Source organism: Trichoplusia ni, chromosome 3, assembly GCF_003590095.1.
Source record: "Trichoplusia ni isolate ovarian cell line Hi5 chromosome 3, tn1, whole genome shotgun sequence".
Lineage (NCBI taxonomy): Eukaryota > Metazoa > Arthropoda > Insecta > Lepidoptera > Noctuidae > Trichoplusia > Trichoplusia ni.
Window position 1 is genome coordinate 15,128,311 of NC_039480.1, and position 20,255 is coordinate 15,148,565.

The following is a 20,255-nucleotide window of genomic DNA, read 5'->3' on the forward strand; positions in this document are numbered from 1 at the left end:
CGTCTCTATAAAGGTTGATCCCGAACATTGATAATTTATTAGAAAGTCGATTAGAAGCTGCATCTGCTATTATATGTATATCCACAATTACACTTAGTTGCTTTTTAAATATATTCCATTAAAATGAATGATTTTGCTAACGATGACAGCACAACAGTCAAATACACAAACGAGACTGCGACCCCTGAGTTTGTTTCGACATTTCTTCTTAGGGTAGTCAGCTAGGAAATGTCGGCTCCATCGTTCTCCAAAAAGACATGTAAAAGTGATAAAAAAATATCCTATTTGCAGAATAAATAAATTCATTTCATTTCAACGGACAGCATATTTATAAAAAAATATTTTCAGATATTCACTTAAAACCAACATTTCTATAACAACTTAGCAAAATCATAAACATACTACATTTAAACCTTACAACATCAATAAAATAAAGCGGCCCATTCCCGGCAGACAATACATAACGCGAGCGAACGTAAGCCAGACATAATGAGGAGTAACGATGCGCGCGTGTATGGGCCAACTAATGACCAGAGCGGGACGGAGAGATGCCGCTGTCGTGCGGTAGAGCGAGACGGCGATATATGCTTGAAATGTTGATATCTAAACTGAAATTGTTGATAAATGTTGTGAATGCTTGAATATGTTAGCTGTTTGAGATATGTATTTGTTTGTATTTCAGGTACATGTCGAGTGTAATTTTTTTTGTAGAGACGATAGTATTTTTCTTCATAAATCTTTAATTTCTATTCATTTTTCTTTTAAACAAGAATCGAATTGCTTAGGTAGATACGGATGGCAAAGGTAGGTTATCCTTAGTTGATATTCTGTGTTTCGTTTTTCAAGTTGGCTAATATCTACTTATTTAAAAACATCCCACAAATTCCCTTGCGTGAAGTAATAAACGTTATATTTTATTAATACGACTTCAAACGACAATATCAGCATATCAATAATGATACATAACATAATTTAATAGGTACCTATTACTAATTAATAATCACACAACAAAAGAAAAAAGAACTTCATCAAATCTAAGCGACGAAAACCACTTCAAGTTCAATCAAATAACCTCCTTAAAATAATCCCCAAATTGAAACAAAAGGAAAACTAATTCTGTCGAGTTCTCGAAGCACCAAAACGTCCAGATAAAGATCTACAAAACTTTTTAAAGCTCAATCACTAATCAGATTATCTGAAACGACAAAAATGACAATGGTGAAAACAGAACGCCTCGAGCGAATCCTGCAAAACTCTCATTAACAGAGCTCTAATTAAAAAGTAATTAAATTCGCGCGAGAAAAAGACAGAACATTTAACTGATACTAATAAGATCGTCAAACAATTACGAGTGGAGAGAGGAGGGAGAGGGAAGGTGCCTCTCGCTCTCTCGCGCACACTCTCTATTTAACTTTTAATTTATACTCATTCCTTTATATCTTTTATTGGTTCGCCCATCGCGGCTCCTAATGCGCCCGAGGTGCTCCTCGCACTAATTAAATTCATGCAAGGCTGAGCCGGAAGGCGCGGTGGGGGCGCCGGGCCCCGCCCCCGCCCCGCTCCGCCAATCAGCGGGCCCGGCGCGCGCGACGGCCCGCCCCAAAGTACACTCAGTACCAGATCCCTGATAGAGCTGTCATGTCGCGTCCGAACGCTCGTTACGCTGTCTTGACATATTTTATTATTATTTATGTCAATTACGTTATTACTTTTTTGTTTAATGGAATAAGGAATTGGTTGTGAAATTGATTGCCTTTCGGTCGCTTATGATTCATCACTGTCAAAAATATAATCTGAAACGTGTTAATTTTGTATGATTGATAGTTTGTCCGTCATTAGAGCGATCGGGAGGCGTCGTAATCTAGTTTTACGCAACGCTATTGTGCACATCTCTCTGTCGGCTTACCACTTGATTGCTGGCCCATCACACAATCACCTGTCAAACTTAAAGAATGGGTGAAATCTAAAATACTACCACCTATTATTATCTCAGACACGTTTCTGTGAATATTTTTTCTCGTTCATTACAGCTAATAACCATATTTCATCTTTACCGGTAAAATTATACATCTCGGATATCTATCTATCAATCATATCGTTATAAATTAGTTTTAAGCTATTTCAAACTAAGTTAGGCATTAGGTACAGAGTTCCCACCGTCCGATGTTTATGTACAATGCAAATGTATAGGTAAGTACGTAAAAGGTCAATCGCAACCTTTACGGTAACATTCCATAACATAACTCCTTGCGATACTCTCTACATGTCACTGTATAGCGGCGCGCCATGCGGCTAAAAAAGATTATGACAACCCCACGGGCCCGCAAACGTACGGCGACCCTATAAATTCTATGTCGGAGCCCCCTCCGCGCGATAACAAACGTTATCGTCATATAAATACGGTTTATTTCAACTTACCACCGCGCGTCGCCTACGTTACCGTTAATTCAATGTATGCCTTCCCTTAATTTATGGGCCGTTATTCAATACAGATCTGTAACTTCACGGCATAAGGTTTGAAAGCGTTTAGCAGCGGGGGCGATGTACTGTCGGAGGAATAAATCTATGATATGAAGGAGGCGGAGAATTAATTTGTGTTCGAGTGGGGAGTAGGGGGGGTAGGCGGCCCCGCCCCCGGGCGCGCCATCGCAGTGGCGGGCGCGGCGCGGAGCCCAAAGCACTCTAGTAGCGACTGTACGCGGGGCGCGAGAGTGTGCATAGTGTTGTGGTCGGACTTGTGACTTGTACAGTGGCTGGACGCTGGGAGCTGACGTCGAGCATGGGTGTGCTGTGAGCCGGCAAGATATCGCGGCGCGGCATGGTGCTGGAGGGCGGGCTGCCGGCGCCGCTGCAGCTGTACGCGGCGGCGGCGGCGCAGCTGGCGCCCCGGCCGGCCTGGCCGCCGTTCCTGCCGTTCTTCGGGGTGCCGCCGCCCTTTCTCACGCGCCCGCGGCTGCCGCACCCGCTGCCCAACAGGGCGCCGCACGGGCCCCCCAGCGAGGACTCCAATGAGGACGGAGCGAGCAGTAAAGGTACCGTACCAACAATCATGTTTCACTGATCTATTAGAGATGTTCATATATAAACGTATCTACGTATAAACGATTATTGAAAATGAGAGGAAAAATTAAAATTCGTCCTGTAGTTAAAGTACGGACGATTCCAATCGGAAAATATCTCCCACAGTAGAAGATAAAAACTTAAAAAAAATTAGCGTTTAAAAAATGATTCTGTTAAAGTTGTTTCTAGAGTAAATTAATAAGAATAGATTATTTTTGTGAAAAAGCGTAGAGCGTGCAAATGTGTAGAGACGGCTAATAATAAGTTTTCAATGTTGTAATAATGTAACTTATTTCTAAGTTTATCTGAAAATGTGAGTGGATTCTTTATCTTTCGTTAATTAAAATGAGCGGCGGGACCGTTAATTAAATAACGTTTGCTGTACAAAGAATATTGTTATTATTTTAATAATATCATACTATTCTTATACAGCAGTAGGTACGAGACGATAACCTTACCTATCGCAAAAAAACGCAGTGCTTATTCAAATTATAATCTGTTATTTTTTGCCAGTTTTCCCTATCTGCCGAAAATTATTATTTCGGATATCAAATTATTATTTTTGATATCACATACATATATATCTCAGTATCACATATATCTCAGTAAATTTATTATAGACTAAAATTATTATTGGTAACTTTAAAATTTTTAATTTGCAAATAAATTGTTTTTAACTCACATTGTATTCACATAAATAGGTAAACATTTTTGTTTAGATTTTTGTATGTCCGAACAATTTTTATTAAAGCAAGATACAGTAAAACAATGTATCACAATTTTTACTAAAGGAAGATACAGTAAAAAAACGGTGTCTATGTATCAATAAATACTCATATTTACATGCGTAGCGTAAACTCTAAGTTAAATTATTTTGACACTTATGCCTATGTAATGCATTTCGGCGACAAAATTTTTGGTATTTAGTATGAATGTTTTATTGCAGATTTCATTTATTTATTTGGCATTTGGAATCAATATTGATTAATATTGAACCTCGCTTCTTTTCTATTACATCTATTTAAAAATTCTTGTAGTGTAGTCTATTATTACAATCTGTTTTGCACTTGCTTAATATTTTTAAAAGAGATTAGTTAAATGATGAAACTTTTCCCAACAGTTGAAATTAAAAACAATTAATTTATCTTTTGAGTCATAGAGTATCTATCATTTCAGTTGATATTTACTTTAGTATTCTTCAGTTCGTATTAATATTAGGTTAAAGATTTAATAATTATTTACAAAAAGTGTTTTATAAATAGTAGTAATTTCATTTTTTTTATATACCCATAACTATACTTGTCCATAAACAAAACTCACTTACTTAATATTATAGCTAATTAGTGTAAAGAGAGAGATTACTTGGTTTGATAGATATCATAATTATTTTAAAACTTTCATACACTTGTATTACATACTAGCTGCTGACCGCGACTTCATCCGCGTGGTTAGAAGATATAAGTTAGGTATTTTTGATCGGAAGCGCTCGAAGATAAATAATTTTCCCTGTTTTTACACATTTTCCCTCGTATCTTCGCTCCTATTAGTCGCAGCGTGATGTTGTATAGCCTATAGCCTTCCTTAATAAATGGTATATTGAACACAAGAAGAATTTTTCAACTTAAATCAGTTCTGGAGATTAGCACGTTCAAACAAACAAACAAAGCTTATTAAGTATAGAGTAGGTATAGATTAGTTTAGATATAGATTTTCAATGCCTTTTTTGAGATTTTTATAATAACTATCGTGAGACTGATTCATTATTAAATGATGTAACGGTTTACTCACGCGTATTTATCGGGGTAGCCCGACTAGTTTCGGACCCAACCGGAGTCCTTAATCATGAGCAGACGCGTCGGGATCGCGAGTCGAACTCGAGAGAAGAACTCTTTATTGAGATACTGTAAAATTAACAAAACTTAATTTCTCTTCTCTTGTAACTAAACTCTACATTTAGAAGACAGTAAAAGTAGAGTTCGCCAATCATAATAATTAACTTACTCTTTGTGTGTACATAAATGATTCACTCAATTTTATGATTGCCCAATTTAAAAAAAAAAACAATACTTGGTCTTCAGTTTTTGACAACAACAAAATTACAGGCAATCTACTGTGTTTTAATCCACGAGGAGAAATAAACTGACACATCTGAGAATCTGTCAATGGTGTCAAAACCCGGGTCGAAGCCTATGGATTGTTTTCCCAACAACCATACGAAAAAAAGGAAAGGGCAATCCACACAATTAACATTGGTCGTGAAGATCAAAAGACCGTTTTAAAAGTATTTTATATCAAAATCAAGTAAGATTTGATGCCGATCTGAAAAAATCTAGAATAGGCTTTTTTAAGCGTGATGATTTTTTATTAATTAAATTACTTTCCTTTGCTTGAGTATTTGATTTTTTTTTATTAATCAAATATTAACACCTAATATTACATTTCATAAAGGTTTACTCGCGCGCATTTATCGAGCTCTTCCCGACTAGTTTAATTGCTTTCTTATTAACTTAATAATTTTCAACTAGGTTTAAAGACGAAAGTTTTATAATAAAATAATACTTAAGTTCACATTTCCTCACACACAATTCTTGAGTGTTAAACTACGGTAAAGATTCTTTTCCCGCGAAACAACATTTATGCAATAATGAGGCGCGATTTCTTAATTATCTCAGCACTGGTATTAAGTCATTGCTTTAATTAAATAATGTTATCTTGTACGTTAAGAGTTACCGTAAAATACTTGCTTCTGTAATACTAGAATTATGTCTCGCTAATTATTTCGCGGTGCTCTCCAGACAAGCATAAAATGTTTATATTGTTGGAGTTCCGTAATCAAAGGTTCTTCATTAAAACTGCAAATGTTTCTTTTTAAATACTAAAATTTATTCCAGTTTATAGTGACAGAAGTAGGTAGCATTAAGTACACGAACTAGCATTTTAGGCGACGGTTACTTTTATATACACCGAAATCAATAAATATTAAAAAAAAATACTAAGAAATCTATAAAATATACTTACATGAAGTAACATTTTACAACCAACTTATAAGGTTGGTTGAGAGGTTCTAAATTCATGAGTATTTTATTTGTTACCTCAAAACTTCAGATTGGATGAACCGATTTTTTGTTTAATGATTCATTTAACGTGAAATAGCTGTCATTTGGTACCAAAAATTTCATAAGTTTTTCTCAATAGTTTTTATTAAATTTAAATTGTAGTTTTTGTTCGTATTATTACTAATTAACTTACCTATGTAATATAGTTTTCTTACACTGTAGTAGACGGAACCCTTTGCCCTCGTCTACTCACACTTGGCCGACTTTTATATCTTTAACCGTCGCTCCTCACTTATGTCGCAAACTGTCTGTGAATTGTTAATACAGTTATAATTACTTAACTTATTTTTTACCTCTTGTTAAACACTACTTATTATGCGTGACTTCGTTTACAAGGAAAATTGTTTTTCTCATTGTGTTTTGTGTTGAGTACCGGAAAGACATGACAAATGCAACTCTTGTTATTAAATGCGTTTTGTTTGCTGTCTTTGTATGATTCAATCAGGACTGGTTGAGCAATTTAGTAGCTGGGATTTGTCAGATAGCTAGCCTTCACATTTAAAACTGTTTTTTGTAGGTAATGTGCTGGGTTTAGTTTATGTATTGAGGGAATTTATGACGGCTGGGTAGTGTTGTTTACCTACTTAATCAATATGTGTAGTACTATTAATAATTGAATATTTAGAGTGTTAAATTGAAAAAATATTTTCTGGTATGGGTTTGACACTAAAAAATGCGACAAAAATCATTGTGTAGTAAAATCTTGTCCCGCAAAAATATTTTCACCAGTTTTTTGTTACGAATTGCCTTCATGACTAATAAGATTCTAGATAGACAAAAAAATATTTATCACTGAAGTCTTAACTTGGAAAATAATTTAAACTTAATTTAATCCGATTATGATAATTTAACCCTAATGAGTATATTCGTCATAGCTCGGAATATTCAGACTTATAAAATAGAAAATTATGCAATACGTTAATAAAAATACAAATATTTTTCAAGATAAGTATAATTAATTTAAATTATCATTTATTCATACTAACAAATAGTTTTCGAAACTCGAAACTTCTTATTATTCACAGTAACTTTCCATTTCATTAACATATTTCATCCTTCAATAATTATCGTGTTGTCACAATTACCTCAGTGATATCAACAACACTTGCAGCCGGCTCGTCACGACTCGGTACAATAATATCGATTTATAACTCGGCAATCGATTCAGTCATGAGCTGTCAGTATCGATTATGAACAAACGACGTCGCCCGGGCCCACAAAGCTGCAATCAACGCGAGGCCAATCGGTCACACCGAAACATTTTCTACTCAGATAATGTAATGTCTAGATTAAACGCGTGTTGACTCAAAACCCTACTTCAGATTAAAAATAACGAACAAATAGTGCTATAAATAATGATCGTGTCGCGTCCGATACACTTATCCTCCTAGACGTAACATATTGCTTTTATAATATTAAGGCATTATTCCCGAAATATTCTCGGGGCTCGTTTGAATAAATTTTATATTAATAAAAAATAAACGTCTGGGTAAGGTGCTAAGAGGCTAACGAGCGTAATCCAAATGTAAGTTATTAGTTGGTCGCCGCGGTGCCCCGCTGGGCGAGCCGTCCGACTCGATACCGACTACATCTCGATGTTTATCGATTCTTTTGTCGGCTCTAGCGCTGAGGTGTTACCCACGAAATTAGGATGTTAAATGTTTTGTCGATGACGCATACTCCCAACTCTTTGTGTACGATTTTTTTGGTCACAGTACCTAATAGAAATATCAATGGGTTTTTTTATGTTGTAAATTATAAGTGATCATGTGTGAAATGGTCCGGACACCGGTTATATTCAAGTGTGAATTGATTTGTAATGAGCCGTTTGCTGTTATTTTTGCTTGTTATGTTAATTTTTACATTATATTACTGGACTACACGGAACTAAAATCTTTAAATATCTAGCTTGACCAAAGACAAAAATATCCGATCTTATTCTACTGGTAGAGACAAAAAGTTTTTTTTTTCAAAAATCAATTAGTTCAAGAAGTGTTTATTGCGAGGGCTTATGTTTCTTTTTACGCAATTCATAATGTTCTTGTGTTCGGAAACGCGGTTGTGAAGCGTGAAGTCTCGGATTCGATTCGCGTCGGTCAATGGCATTAAGATTTTGCTGTCATAAAATTTTCTTGTCCTTTTTGCAGAATGTGATTGTATTCACACGTTCAACACTTACATTTTTGTAAGTTTGAGGAAAATAATTGATGCCAGTGCAGTAGAATTTAGCTTGAAAAAAATCCTACATAGTTTTCGATTGAGGTTTATTTTATTGAAAATATAACTTGGGCAGTAACAATCAATTTAAAAACAAGAGTATAACAACTATATATATTCTATACCTTTGTGCAAGATGAGGTGAATACAAAAAAAGATTGAAATATAGAAGGCATGTGAAAACTTGCCTTGCTTATAATTTTCACAATTTCTTTTAATACTAGTCAAATATTGTTAAAAGCGTTTTTATTCTTGACCAAAATACTAATTTTATATTTTTATTACCTTAGAAGTAATATCCAAGTCAGAAATAACAGAAACTTGAAAAGCAAGAAGTCACACACATCTAAAATAGATACCTATTATACTCACATCTTTTTTATAAAGGAGAAGTTTTTATATCAATTTAAAAAGCGAAACAAATAAAAAATAAAGCTATTTATTTACATTTTAAAATTAATTGACTAGAAAGGAGTTCCGAATATAAAATAACTGTGCCAGTGAAGCTACGTTTGTAAATGAGACCCGTTCCTTTTTTAAATAGATTGTCACCTGTCTGTTGACAGCTGTCATTTTAATCGCCAGTCAAGTGTCGCTACTGAATGAGGATACGTGTCATAAAACTTGTTAAAGTGGACGTTTATATAGAACGCTTAAATATTACTGAGAAATTGTTAAAGCTGCTTCATGAAAGGCCTACGTATTAATGTATTCTATTTCAGCGTCACCGTAAAAAGTCTGTATAACCAAAGTTTTTGTAGTTATAGTTAAATATTTAGACCTATATTGTAAGGCAAAATTATAGTCACATTTTAAACAAACCTTAAGAAAGGTTATTTTAACAGTTATTCTAATAGTATCACTACCCTTTAATAAAAACCTCTAAAACGTTACTATCTCTCTATAGCCATGGTTAAATGGTGTAATTAAGTGATTTATTGTCAAATTTATTATCATATTTTTTTAGCTATGAATCAATTCATCACGTTTATGTAACTTAAATAATCAGTTGTCTAATAGTTACCGAACCCTTTTTGGCGTTACGAATTACGGAAACCGTACATTTTGCTTATTTCAATAAAACTATTGACTAACTTTTGAATGTCGATTAAAGTAGGCAGGTAGTACAAACATAACGTAATATCTTTAGTTAAGCTTAACGAATCGATTGGATTTGCGAGCAACATTCTTGATCTTACTGAAAAAAAGTAAGACGTAGTAAAATGGGAACAAGTTGCGACAACACAATAATTGAAAACATGAATTAAGACTGATTGTCTTTGACGACATATACTTCAAAATTTAGAGAGAATAGGTAGAACAGCAATGAGGTCATATATTTTGTCACAAACTTTTTTTAACACTGACAAAAAGCATTGCTCAAAATGAGCCTAATAAAATTATCAATGTAGGTATCTATTAATTTTACTGTACTCACTCATACCTATAATTTTAAATAACAATTATCTATAAAAACCACTATTACCACTTCATTGACAATCACATACCAAACAATAGTCCTTTCAAACAAACCTCAATGAATTGCTCAATAAATAAAACAAAACAAACAGTTTTAATGGAAAAAACAAACTAGCAAGAATAACAGCTAAATGGCCTAATAAACAGAAATCACTACTAGTCAAAAGTACATCAATAAAGGGCTGCTTTACCGAGGGGAGGCCCGGCTGCGACGGAACAACGCATAAATTACACTGTACTCGCCCCTTGAGTCTACCAAATAAGGACTCTCTATAATATACTGGAATTTAACTCGCTTTGCAGAAACACTTTTAATAGAGATGAAAATGTTCCCCATTCTCCTCCCACTAGAAATCCTTATTGCCTTGAAAGTAACTCTGTCTGTTACGCTTTCACGTCTAAACTGCTGAACTGATTTTAATGAAATTTGGTACAGAAATAGAGTTGACTTTGAGAAAGAACATATTATAGATTTGATCCCGAAATTTTGAAGATTTCTCTTGGAAACGCGATATAACCGACCTCGGCGCGGGCGAAAAGCTAGTACAAAATATTTTTAATTTATGTAGACCGATTTCCTTCACAATATTCTTTGAAACTTTTAAATCACTCGCCTGACAGTTCAATGAGTTTTACGCTTTGTTCGAACAACTTTATTTAGCAAAATAAATAAATGACTCACCTTTTAATATGACAGTTATTAATACGTACTCAAACACGAACAATTATCTGTGTTATTGTTGCGAGTTTAATTTTAAATTTAATCTATAATACTTAGCAACGACCGGAACATTTAATAAGAACGTAACTACGTTGTTGAGGGGGGAAGGTGCCATTGTTGCGGTTTCTTTAAGCGTATTAAAAACAAACTCATTACACGAAAAAAGTGACAAAAGAGCGAAATTGTGAGCAGTAAGGCCTATTAGTCAAGTCGTCGGGCAACGGCAAGGTGTGCGAAATGTAACTGAGTCGGCTGGGAGCCAATTTCAAGGGTCATTTCCTGACACACCCGGCGCAGGGGAGTGACGACTCCGCGTTCAAATAAAACCAAAGATGACTCTGTCCTGTCTACAACAGTATGTTGGCAGTACCTTGAGCCGACCAATATCTCTTAAAATAATGCTTTTGCAGAGCCTTCCTCTTTTCCATAACTTCCATATTGCATTCAAACTGTTGTAAGCCTTCTGTGCCATCTGTCAAGTTAGACCTTCTTACTGACTCTTAATTACATCATTTTGACAAGATCTTCCCTAAGTTGAACTGTCGTTATGTTTAAAGAAAGTGATAAAATGCCTATTTTGCACACACGTTGTAAATTAAAGCAGTTATTGCCTCTCTTAACAGTTTTCGCAATGTTTCTGAAGCTCGTGTAGGTATACTAGGGCTCGGGTAACGGATCTAAACAATATGTTTTCCAACCAACCCAACACCAACAATGTTTTTTAACCAAGTACGTGGTGATTTAATACCTCTTAACTGTGATTAGTAAAAACTAAACGAAGTTATCAGGATGCCTGAAATATTGTGATTACATCCAAAAATAGTTTCATCATCACATGTTGCGCGCGAGTGGCGCGTGCCGAATCATGCGTCGCGTGCCCCAAAACACGCATTTGTCACATTCGATCCGCTTTTTTTTACTATTTACTTTTTTCATAGTAAACCGTTTTAGCCCATTCACCCCTTCTGAAAATTGGTCACGGGAGACTTGTGTGATTTTCTGCCAATATGTCCTTTAAGTTAGTGGTTTATTGGTTGTTGGACCCCTGGGTGTTAGTATGCGGTACGGCTCAAGAACCGATCAAGGATACTGATATGAACGTAAAGTACCTGTTAATATATTGATTAATTGAGTTTCCGTAATAAGTGCTTGTTTGACGTCTTGTGTTTTTCTTAATGATTGTAATTAGCAAGTATTGAAGACTAAACCCTATTTTTTTTCGAAAGCACGAGTTTCATTTGGTGTGAATTTCATTAAAAAAACATTATTTCCTTACTGCCTCTGCTTTCTCAAGTAATATAGCGTTACGAAATAAATAAACGAATCACGAACAACAAATATGACCCCGTTCCAATTACACTATTGTTTTCCACAACACTGTATTGTAACTAATTGATTCAGCCATTTTGAAAGAGCTGCACTTTTTGCGTGGGATACGACGAAAAAATGTCACCCACGTTTTTTTTTTGTAACAAAAAACAAACAAGTAATTTCTCGGTCCAATATACTATATGAATAAATTAATACAATTTTATTTGTATGACAATGTTAGTTAAAAAATGAAACGGTTTCGAACGCCCGTGCAAATTAGAATCGGTATTTTTTTCTGATCATAAAGTTCAATTTTTAAATGGTAATTGTTAGGGTAGTTCTTTGTTTTTTTTTCTAATTTCATGATTTGTCTAAGGCAATGTTTTTCTTGGGATTGGGTTTGTGAATTTTAAAAATAAAGTAGATAGAAAATTTCTCTAAATAAAATAAATAACTTTACCCACCAACAGAATATTGAATACACTTTAACTTAAAATCATCCTCATTAGGATTGTTTTTGAAAAAATGTCTTCCAACCGGATAATAACTGATAGACAACAAAAATATTCACACATTGAAAACAAATTGGACATTTCCTCATAGGCCTTCAAGTTGACAAACCACAATTTTCTTGACAAACCACAACTTTACAATACAAGAAAGCCATGACTCATGTGTATACCTACGGAAGCATAATTCATGTCAACAAAGCAACACAACATGACATACAAAAGAAAGTGCAAATAAACCCTTAAACTGTTTATCCAAAAATTAATCCGTTTTATCACAAAACAACCAGATAATCCCATTGACTGTAACATATTGCTAACCCTGAGAACGCGGGGGTGTGAGGGACCCATACCATAACTAACCCTATTAAAAAGTGGTGCCAACCCTCACTGTATTAATGTAGCATAAAATTAACCCGCGCGTCACGCCCGATGCTTGCAATGTTTAAATACGATGTTGCTGGTTAGGGTCTAAAGGACCGTTAGGATTTTTGGTCAGCTTCAGAATTGTTTTGGTAAGTAGGTAATCTACATGTTGGAGACAAGAAAATATATATATACTTAATTATTGTTTTGAATTTTCTTTTTATTTTTTCGATTAAGATTAAGATTTTTAACTATAAGTACTAGGTACACTAGGTATGTAAAAAAATCGGTAATAACCAATTTTAATTTAAATGAAAAACAATGGAAACATTAACGTACTCCAGCTGTTAGCATATAGTGTTTAACTCTAATTGAATCTCTACAATTCTAGTGACTGATTATAAAATGTCGCGCAATAACTGTTATAATTTCCTACTAAGAAACGAAAACAATTTCCCTAATAAACATGTCACCGTGTCAAACGTACAAAACACTAATAAAACTATTCATTACACAATTACAATGAAATGTTTCCTCCGTAAACTCGTAGCGTCTAATTAATTAATGCATTATCTTAACAGACCTCAAGTCCTCTTGCCCTCAAGGGCATACCGTGATAATAACACGAATAAATCTCGGGACAAGTGTCACTAGATAATGTCCCTTTGATGTCCGCGTACGGCCCTTCATTTGTAGGGCTGTTTGTGAACGGTTGCTCGGCGTTCTGAATTCGTTTGAATTAAAAAAGTAAATTAAAAAGTTGTTATGTCAGTTTAGTCGACTCTTTCGTCTTTTGACTATGGAAGGACAGAATAGATGTTATTGATTGATTTTCATTTATTTATTTAAAAATAGTGGACTACATGCGCAAGACATTCTCTACTAGTTAAACAAGAGGTGATACTGAGAATCAAGAAGTAGAAGAATAATATACTAAAGATTGTCTGTGAGAAAAGTATCAATACTAGCTTGTTGTATTAAATCGTCTTTTGTTTTTAGCATCTTGTCTTTTACTACACACACTTAATGTAGGTAAATCATATTTTTATAAGCAGTTAACAGAAACGTGATCTTGGTTATATTAAAAATATGAATTGTCCTATTATAAAGACTTTTCAATTTATTATTCATGATAGCCATTTTACTACTTAAATGGTGACAGATTATTATGACAGATAATTTATAGCGCCATCTAACGTCAGAAATAATCATCATAACCTGTTTACGTCTAGTCCCTTTAGAGTTGACGGTTACAACCTTCACGGTATCATAATAACAATTAATTTAATATTATTTTAGTGTTGACTATATATAAAAACATTATCGGAGGGAACTTCCTATTGATTGGTTAATAGACTTACTTAGCTTATCTAGCCACCTTTGAAAATGGTACATTTTCAAATCGAGCTAGATCCGTCTAGATTCGGAAAATCCTCAGGGCTATTTGATAAGTTGCAAAACCAATTCGAAAGAAATGTTTTTTTTTTCAAATTCATATATTTGTATCTGTGGTAAACAGTAAGGTTGTAACGAATGTCCGTAATTTGCTGCATTGATTAATTAATAATAATAAATATATAGTTTATGCAAAAACAAATTTCTGCGACATTAACAATTTTAGATTTGTTATCAACTATGAGTATCTGACATTGTATACATTTTTTTCTAACGATATAATATCACAATGAACAACCTGTCTGGACTGTCCTTGACTGTAACTATTTCCTTATATATAACCGAACCTTTTATTTGTTGTATCCAAAGCTTGCTGGTAATAATATAAAGCATTTTGAGAAGACAAAAGAGGCCAAATATGTATCATTGCTATCATTTATCTATCAGTATCATTAACTTATCTACAATTAACCGATTTGTGTCCGATTCAACTTTTATAAATCTATACTCTATACTAATATATAAAGCTGAAGAGTTTGTTTGTTTTTTTGAACGCGCTAATCTCAGAAACTACTGGTTCAAATTGAAAAATTCTTTTTGTATTGAATAGACCATTTATCGAGGAAGGCTATAGGCTATATAACATCACGCTGCGACTAATAGGGGCGAAGATACAATGGAAAATGTGGAAAAAACGGGGAAAATTCTAACCACGTGGACGAAGTCGCGGGCAACAGCTAGTTATCAATAAAAAAATAGGTTACAAGATTATGTCAATAAAAATCTAATAAACTTAAAAACAAAAGCCCAGTAGGAGTCAAATAATCGTTTGCAAGTTTCCGTACCATTAATATCAATATACGACGTTATAATATAACGTCAACTTACAATACGTGCAATTTTTATCAAAAGACTGTACAGTGACAGACTTAAATCACCATCATTGCCCTGCCCTTATCCCGATTATTATTTGGGGTCGGCGCAACATTCTCCGTCTGCGTCGGCGTCTTCTCCTTCCATACCTTTCAGAAGTACACTGACTTGAATATTTGTGAAAAAATCTTTTAAAACAAGGATATTTAAATTCCCGACTATCGTATATTTTTTATTTTTTTTTAATATAAATACAAGAAATAACTATTAAATAGAAAATAGCCACACAGATGAACAAACAGTGACAACTTAGAAATAGAGTAAGTACCTACATATTCTTTGCTACGGGTACCCCAAAAAGGAACAATTTTAAATTAATATATGGTACCGGCTCCCAACTTTGTGAGTCGCGGTGCAGCCGCGGGCTCCTGATCTATTGCTCCCGAGGGTCGCCAGCATTGCTTTATAATATCTACCACCATCATAAAATACACATGTTCACTTTAAAAGAGATTGTTTGCTATAACTGACCGCAATTTTTATTATCTAGAAAATAAGTAGTTGATTTTGATTTTAAATCTTTGACAAGATTTTTTGTGTCGGCATTTCTGGTTATATTTTGTTTTGACAATTTGACTCTGTACTCCATTTAACTGAGTTTATTTAAGCAAGTCCTTCAAAAACACGATACGTTTATATCGAAGTTGATTAAATACATTGTTCTGAGCTTAAAGCGAATAGAATTCGAATTTATAAGTGTCCCTCTAGTTTCCTTTATTCATTCAATTTAAGTTAGTCTAAGAACTAAACATAGTTTTCCCGAAGAGAATGTCTCTCTTATGGAGCTTTTACAACATAAAATAAATAAAGAAAAAGATGATTTATGCTAAAGCATTTATGTAAGTCTTATAGCCAGTTGTCATTTTGCGTAAATTATAAAAGAAAATCAAAATATGAACATACCTCATTTAACATAGAAAGCTACAACAAAATATATAGTAGGTAAGTGAAAACCAATCATAAGATACCAGCTAAAACAAAACACGACCAAACTTTTATCCAAGAAGTTGGTAGCACTGTTATCATACGTGATTATTTTGTTTGGCCAATGCAGCCAACATCAGATGATTAAATAAGTCGGGATACAAACAGACTTGGCTGAATTATTGCTCCCGTGGGATACACAGATAATATAGGGCCGGAGTTAGAAACTTCGTAGGCAAAAAACAGTGATGTTATGATACAGGATAATATTTTGCTTTATTTACGTAAAGGAAAATGTATAGTTAATCTATTTTCTTTTTCTTTGAGATAAGTGGAGCGGTTTTCCTGCTTTGGTACGACATTTTAATATCTGTATTTTTTTTCTGGTTCTTCTATTAAAAGTTTTAAAACATTGTACTTAAAAAACTACAGACAGTCGCTTATTGTTCATATTATTGAACGAGTTGATGTAAATTAATAGAAATTATACCAAAAAACGCCCCAAAACATTTTATCGGCAGTTTATACTTGCATATCCTTTAGCCACCCAATTAAGGGTGATTAATTTCACAGAAGGGGTTTACTCAAAACAAAAAAAGAGCATATCATGCAAGCGAGCTCGTTTTTGCCACCTGTCATGGCGTAAAACGACTGCGAGACTTTTAATAACCTGCGACACATAATCATTCATCCATCGTTACTTAAATAATCAATTCCGATTTTAATAAAGTAAAAAAAATATATCGATATTTTCAAACACGGTTTGGTACATCACTAGAACATCGATATGTTTCGAGTAGACGTGCCAGTCACTAGGGAGTAATCCCCTAATAATTATTGCGGTGTATTGTAAGCTGTGCGTACGATAAATTGGCTGCCATTGGCTGGTGATGACGTAACGATATCCCCAAAACACATTGGTCTTATAAGATAATAAACTATACTGAATATCTATACGTAGGTTTACTTAGTAAGAAGTACTTATAAATATGTCCATTTAGATGAAAATGAATACACGTTAATTACTTAAAAGTCACAATTGAGTTTTTGAGGGTAATTTTCATTTCAAGCTGTCAAAATCACGTAGTACATGAAATCTTTTAAATAAAACATAGGTATTTTAAATCAATAATAAAGTAAATGAGGTCTTTTAAGTTCTTCAAGTTATAGCTTGCATTGTGGCCAGTGCTAATACAAAGGATTTGATCCAGTGGTGTATGCCCAATGTTATTACAGGGGATCGGGAGTTCAATCCCCACAAAGGAAAAAAAAATGACAAGTACGATCTTTTGCTGTATGTTAAAATATAATGTTGTTGTTTAAAATATATAAATTTATAATATTTACATAAGTATTCAGAAATTTATAGGTATGTTTATTAGTTGTCTTATGCAAATTATACGCTTACTTGCTTAGTTTGATACTAGATGGCGTTGTAATAAATGCCATAAATGTTGCGTGAACATTAATCACATTTAGGAACCATCTTCAAATTAAATTGCCTAACAGTATATAAAGGCAGGACTAGGTACATATCACCTACGGCTATTTAAAAATTAAGTCTTAGTATTCTACGATCACAAACATCAATACAAACAGATTTGAAAGTTACCTTGTCTGATTAAAGCCTTTGATTCGAATTGAATGCCGAAATCTGATTCATAATTCGGTAATCAAATTATAAACAAATTAAAATCAGTCATTATTTATACGACTTGACATGTTAATTTGTTGTCTAGGTCTGTGTACGTTGCGGTGGAACTGCAATATTTGACAATTGAAAAAATTACTAAAAAAAATATGAAGTATTTTACTCTGTAAATGGTAACTAGCAAAAGGCGAGTCAAATACTGTATAAATAAACTGTATATTGTTACCATGTTATCAAGAATGAACCGCTAGAGCTGTGCCACGACAATGTCCCATCAATTTGTACTTAGACCGCAGACTATGAGTATTTGCCAATTGGTTTTCATTAATAAGTAACAGTACATAATGTTAAACGTGTGCTAAGTTGCATTGTACCCAAAAAGTAAATACATCAATATCGTAAATGCTATGATGTAGAGATGAATAGAGACAATTGTCTCTACTCTTGGACCCACATTTTTATTGTAACGAAAACGGGCAAACTCAAAGTCAAACGTCGAATTATTTTTTTCCCCTTATTGATTGTTATTTTAAATGTGGCTAGATTTCTGAAAAACTTTAGCAAAAAGAAATAATTTCTTACGTCCTCCTTTTCTGGTTTCCTTTCCACCTTTCCATTTACAAACACACAACATAAAAGTCGTAAAAGAACTTATCACTTTATCACTGATCACGATCTCCACAGAAAATCCTCAAAAGCAGGAAAGAAACAAACTGCTTATTTCACATCATAACAAACAAGGTCTCGGTGAAACCTGGGTAAAGTACTAAAAATACCAGCCAATCCATCCAAGTCCGCAGCTATCAATATTGTTTTGGTAAAATATTAAAATTTTATTACACCTTATTTTCATGGGTATAAAATAGCGGTTAAAACGGCCTGTGTAGTAGTATCAATTTATCATGTTTCAATCTCGGAGCGCTGGCCGCGGGCGCTGTGATGCGACCGGTAGATGTGCCACGAAATATTACACGGACATGAAAAATAGTTTCTATTCAGTATTTTTATGTAAAAATATGTTTATGTGATGCTCATGTAATCGGGCGTCTTTTTGTATTATTCCTCGTTTATCTATGAATGGAAGAGTAAGTGGTAAAGATATTGAGGTGGGGTTATGTTCAGTTGTAAGGGAAAATGAAACAAAAGTCAATTTACATCACAACTAAAGGTATTTTTATGTAAATGCCTACTGCGTGTCTAAAGTCGTACTTTCTGATGCAATAAATGGTAATACAAAAAATATGGCGAAACAAGTAGTCAGTATTGCGAATACAATCATAAAAACCTATTCTGTTGATAATTACAACATGACATTTAGCACACGTTTACATTAATAGAAAACAAATTGCATTTAACAACAATAAAATGTTACAATTTTTGTTATTTACACCACAATCATGTTCGTTTCATTTGCTAGAGTAACTCATCTGATAATATTTTTTAGGGTTCACCTAGAAAATCTCTTAAGTTCAAGAAATAGGCAATAACTTATTATAATTCATACCTTAAAAGGATGCCTCTACTTGTGCTATTATCTCATTTAAATGCTAATTTTCATGACACCTATTAACAATTTCTTGGTAGTAATGAAACTTTCTCTAAGCCGTGCTATAGATCACTAGAGAGAGATTACTAGAGTGATCGGGAAACTATATATATCTGAAACCAGAAGATATATTCTTTAAGTTAAATTTATGAGTAAGTACATCTAAAGTAAGGTAAATTAAAACAGGTTTCAGATGAAATTAAACGGACATCCGACGTTGTGAGTCTTAACCCTATGGAGTGAGAATGATTAATTAAAAAAAAAAGTCAATGGAAAGTCTTTGTAAGTGGCTTAGATACCCAAAAAGAAATCTTTCAGTTATCCTAGTGTTAAAACAACGTCAATCTTGTCGAAGCTAACCAAAGTCCTTTGACATCGCCACAACCTCATGACTTCCAGTTTCCTGCATTTTTTCCGTTACAAGTGGTAAATTAAGCCATTCCGAAGCAGAACACCTCCGCCTTACAGTTTTAAGCTTTTTGCTTATATCAAAAAGAAATAAACAACATTCGACCCCATCGAGTTAAGCCATTTTCATCCCATAATACGCGTTAATGTTTCCAAATGATATGTATATTGCTAATAATTTGAAAAGTCGTTTTTAATAATCCACTATTAAGTCGGTAGCCGGCTATTATATATGGAAGGATAGCACGGAGACGAGACAATTAGCTAAGGGCAAGGCTAGTGCATTAATTGTGTTGTGGGAAAATGTTTAATCGATATTTTCGAGAAATGTCATGGGAATTTAAATTCTCCTCCGTTTTTATCGAATATTTCTTACGAATTTCATTTGCTTGCTTTCTTTTTTCAAATTCCTAGCAATAAAATCATATTTGTTTTCTTCACTGTATATTTTTGGAGCAACTGTAGGGTTATAAAATGCCTGGCTGAACAGAATCTGAAATCGTTATGCAATCCAAAATTATTTTTCTTCTATATCTATATCTTGATGACTTGTTTTACGATCATGTTATTGCATGTTTGGATTTTCGAAGCCTATTACATAATTGGCCAGTTACAAATT

The 20,255-nt window shown here is 33.9% G+C and overlaps 1 protein-coding gene across 1 annotated transcript in view; it reads left to right on the forward strand.

Moving 5' to 3' along the window:
• Positions 1-2,530: 2,530 nt before the first annotated feature.
• The window catches only part of LOC113492089 (homeobox protein unc-4), a 35,291-nt gene continuing 17,566 nt past the window's right edge, over positions 2,531-20,255 (forward strand). Inside the window, exon 1 of the mRNA XM_026869387.1 lies at positions 2,531-3,032. Coding sequence (XP_026725188.1) covers positions 2,819-3,032 — 214 coding nt within the window. The 5' untranslated portion in view covers positions 2,531-2,818. The remainder of the gene's footprint in view (positions 3,033-20,255) is intronic.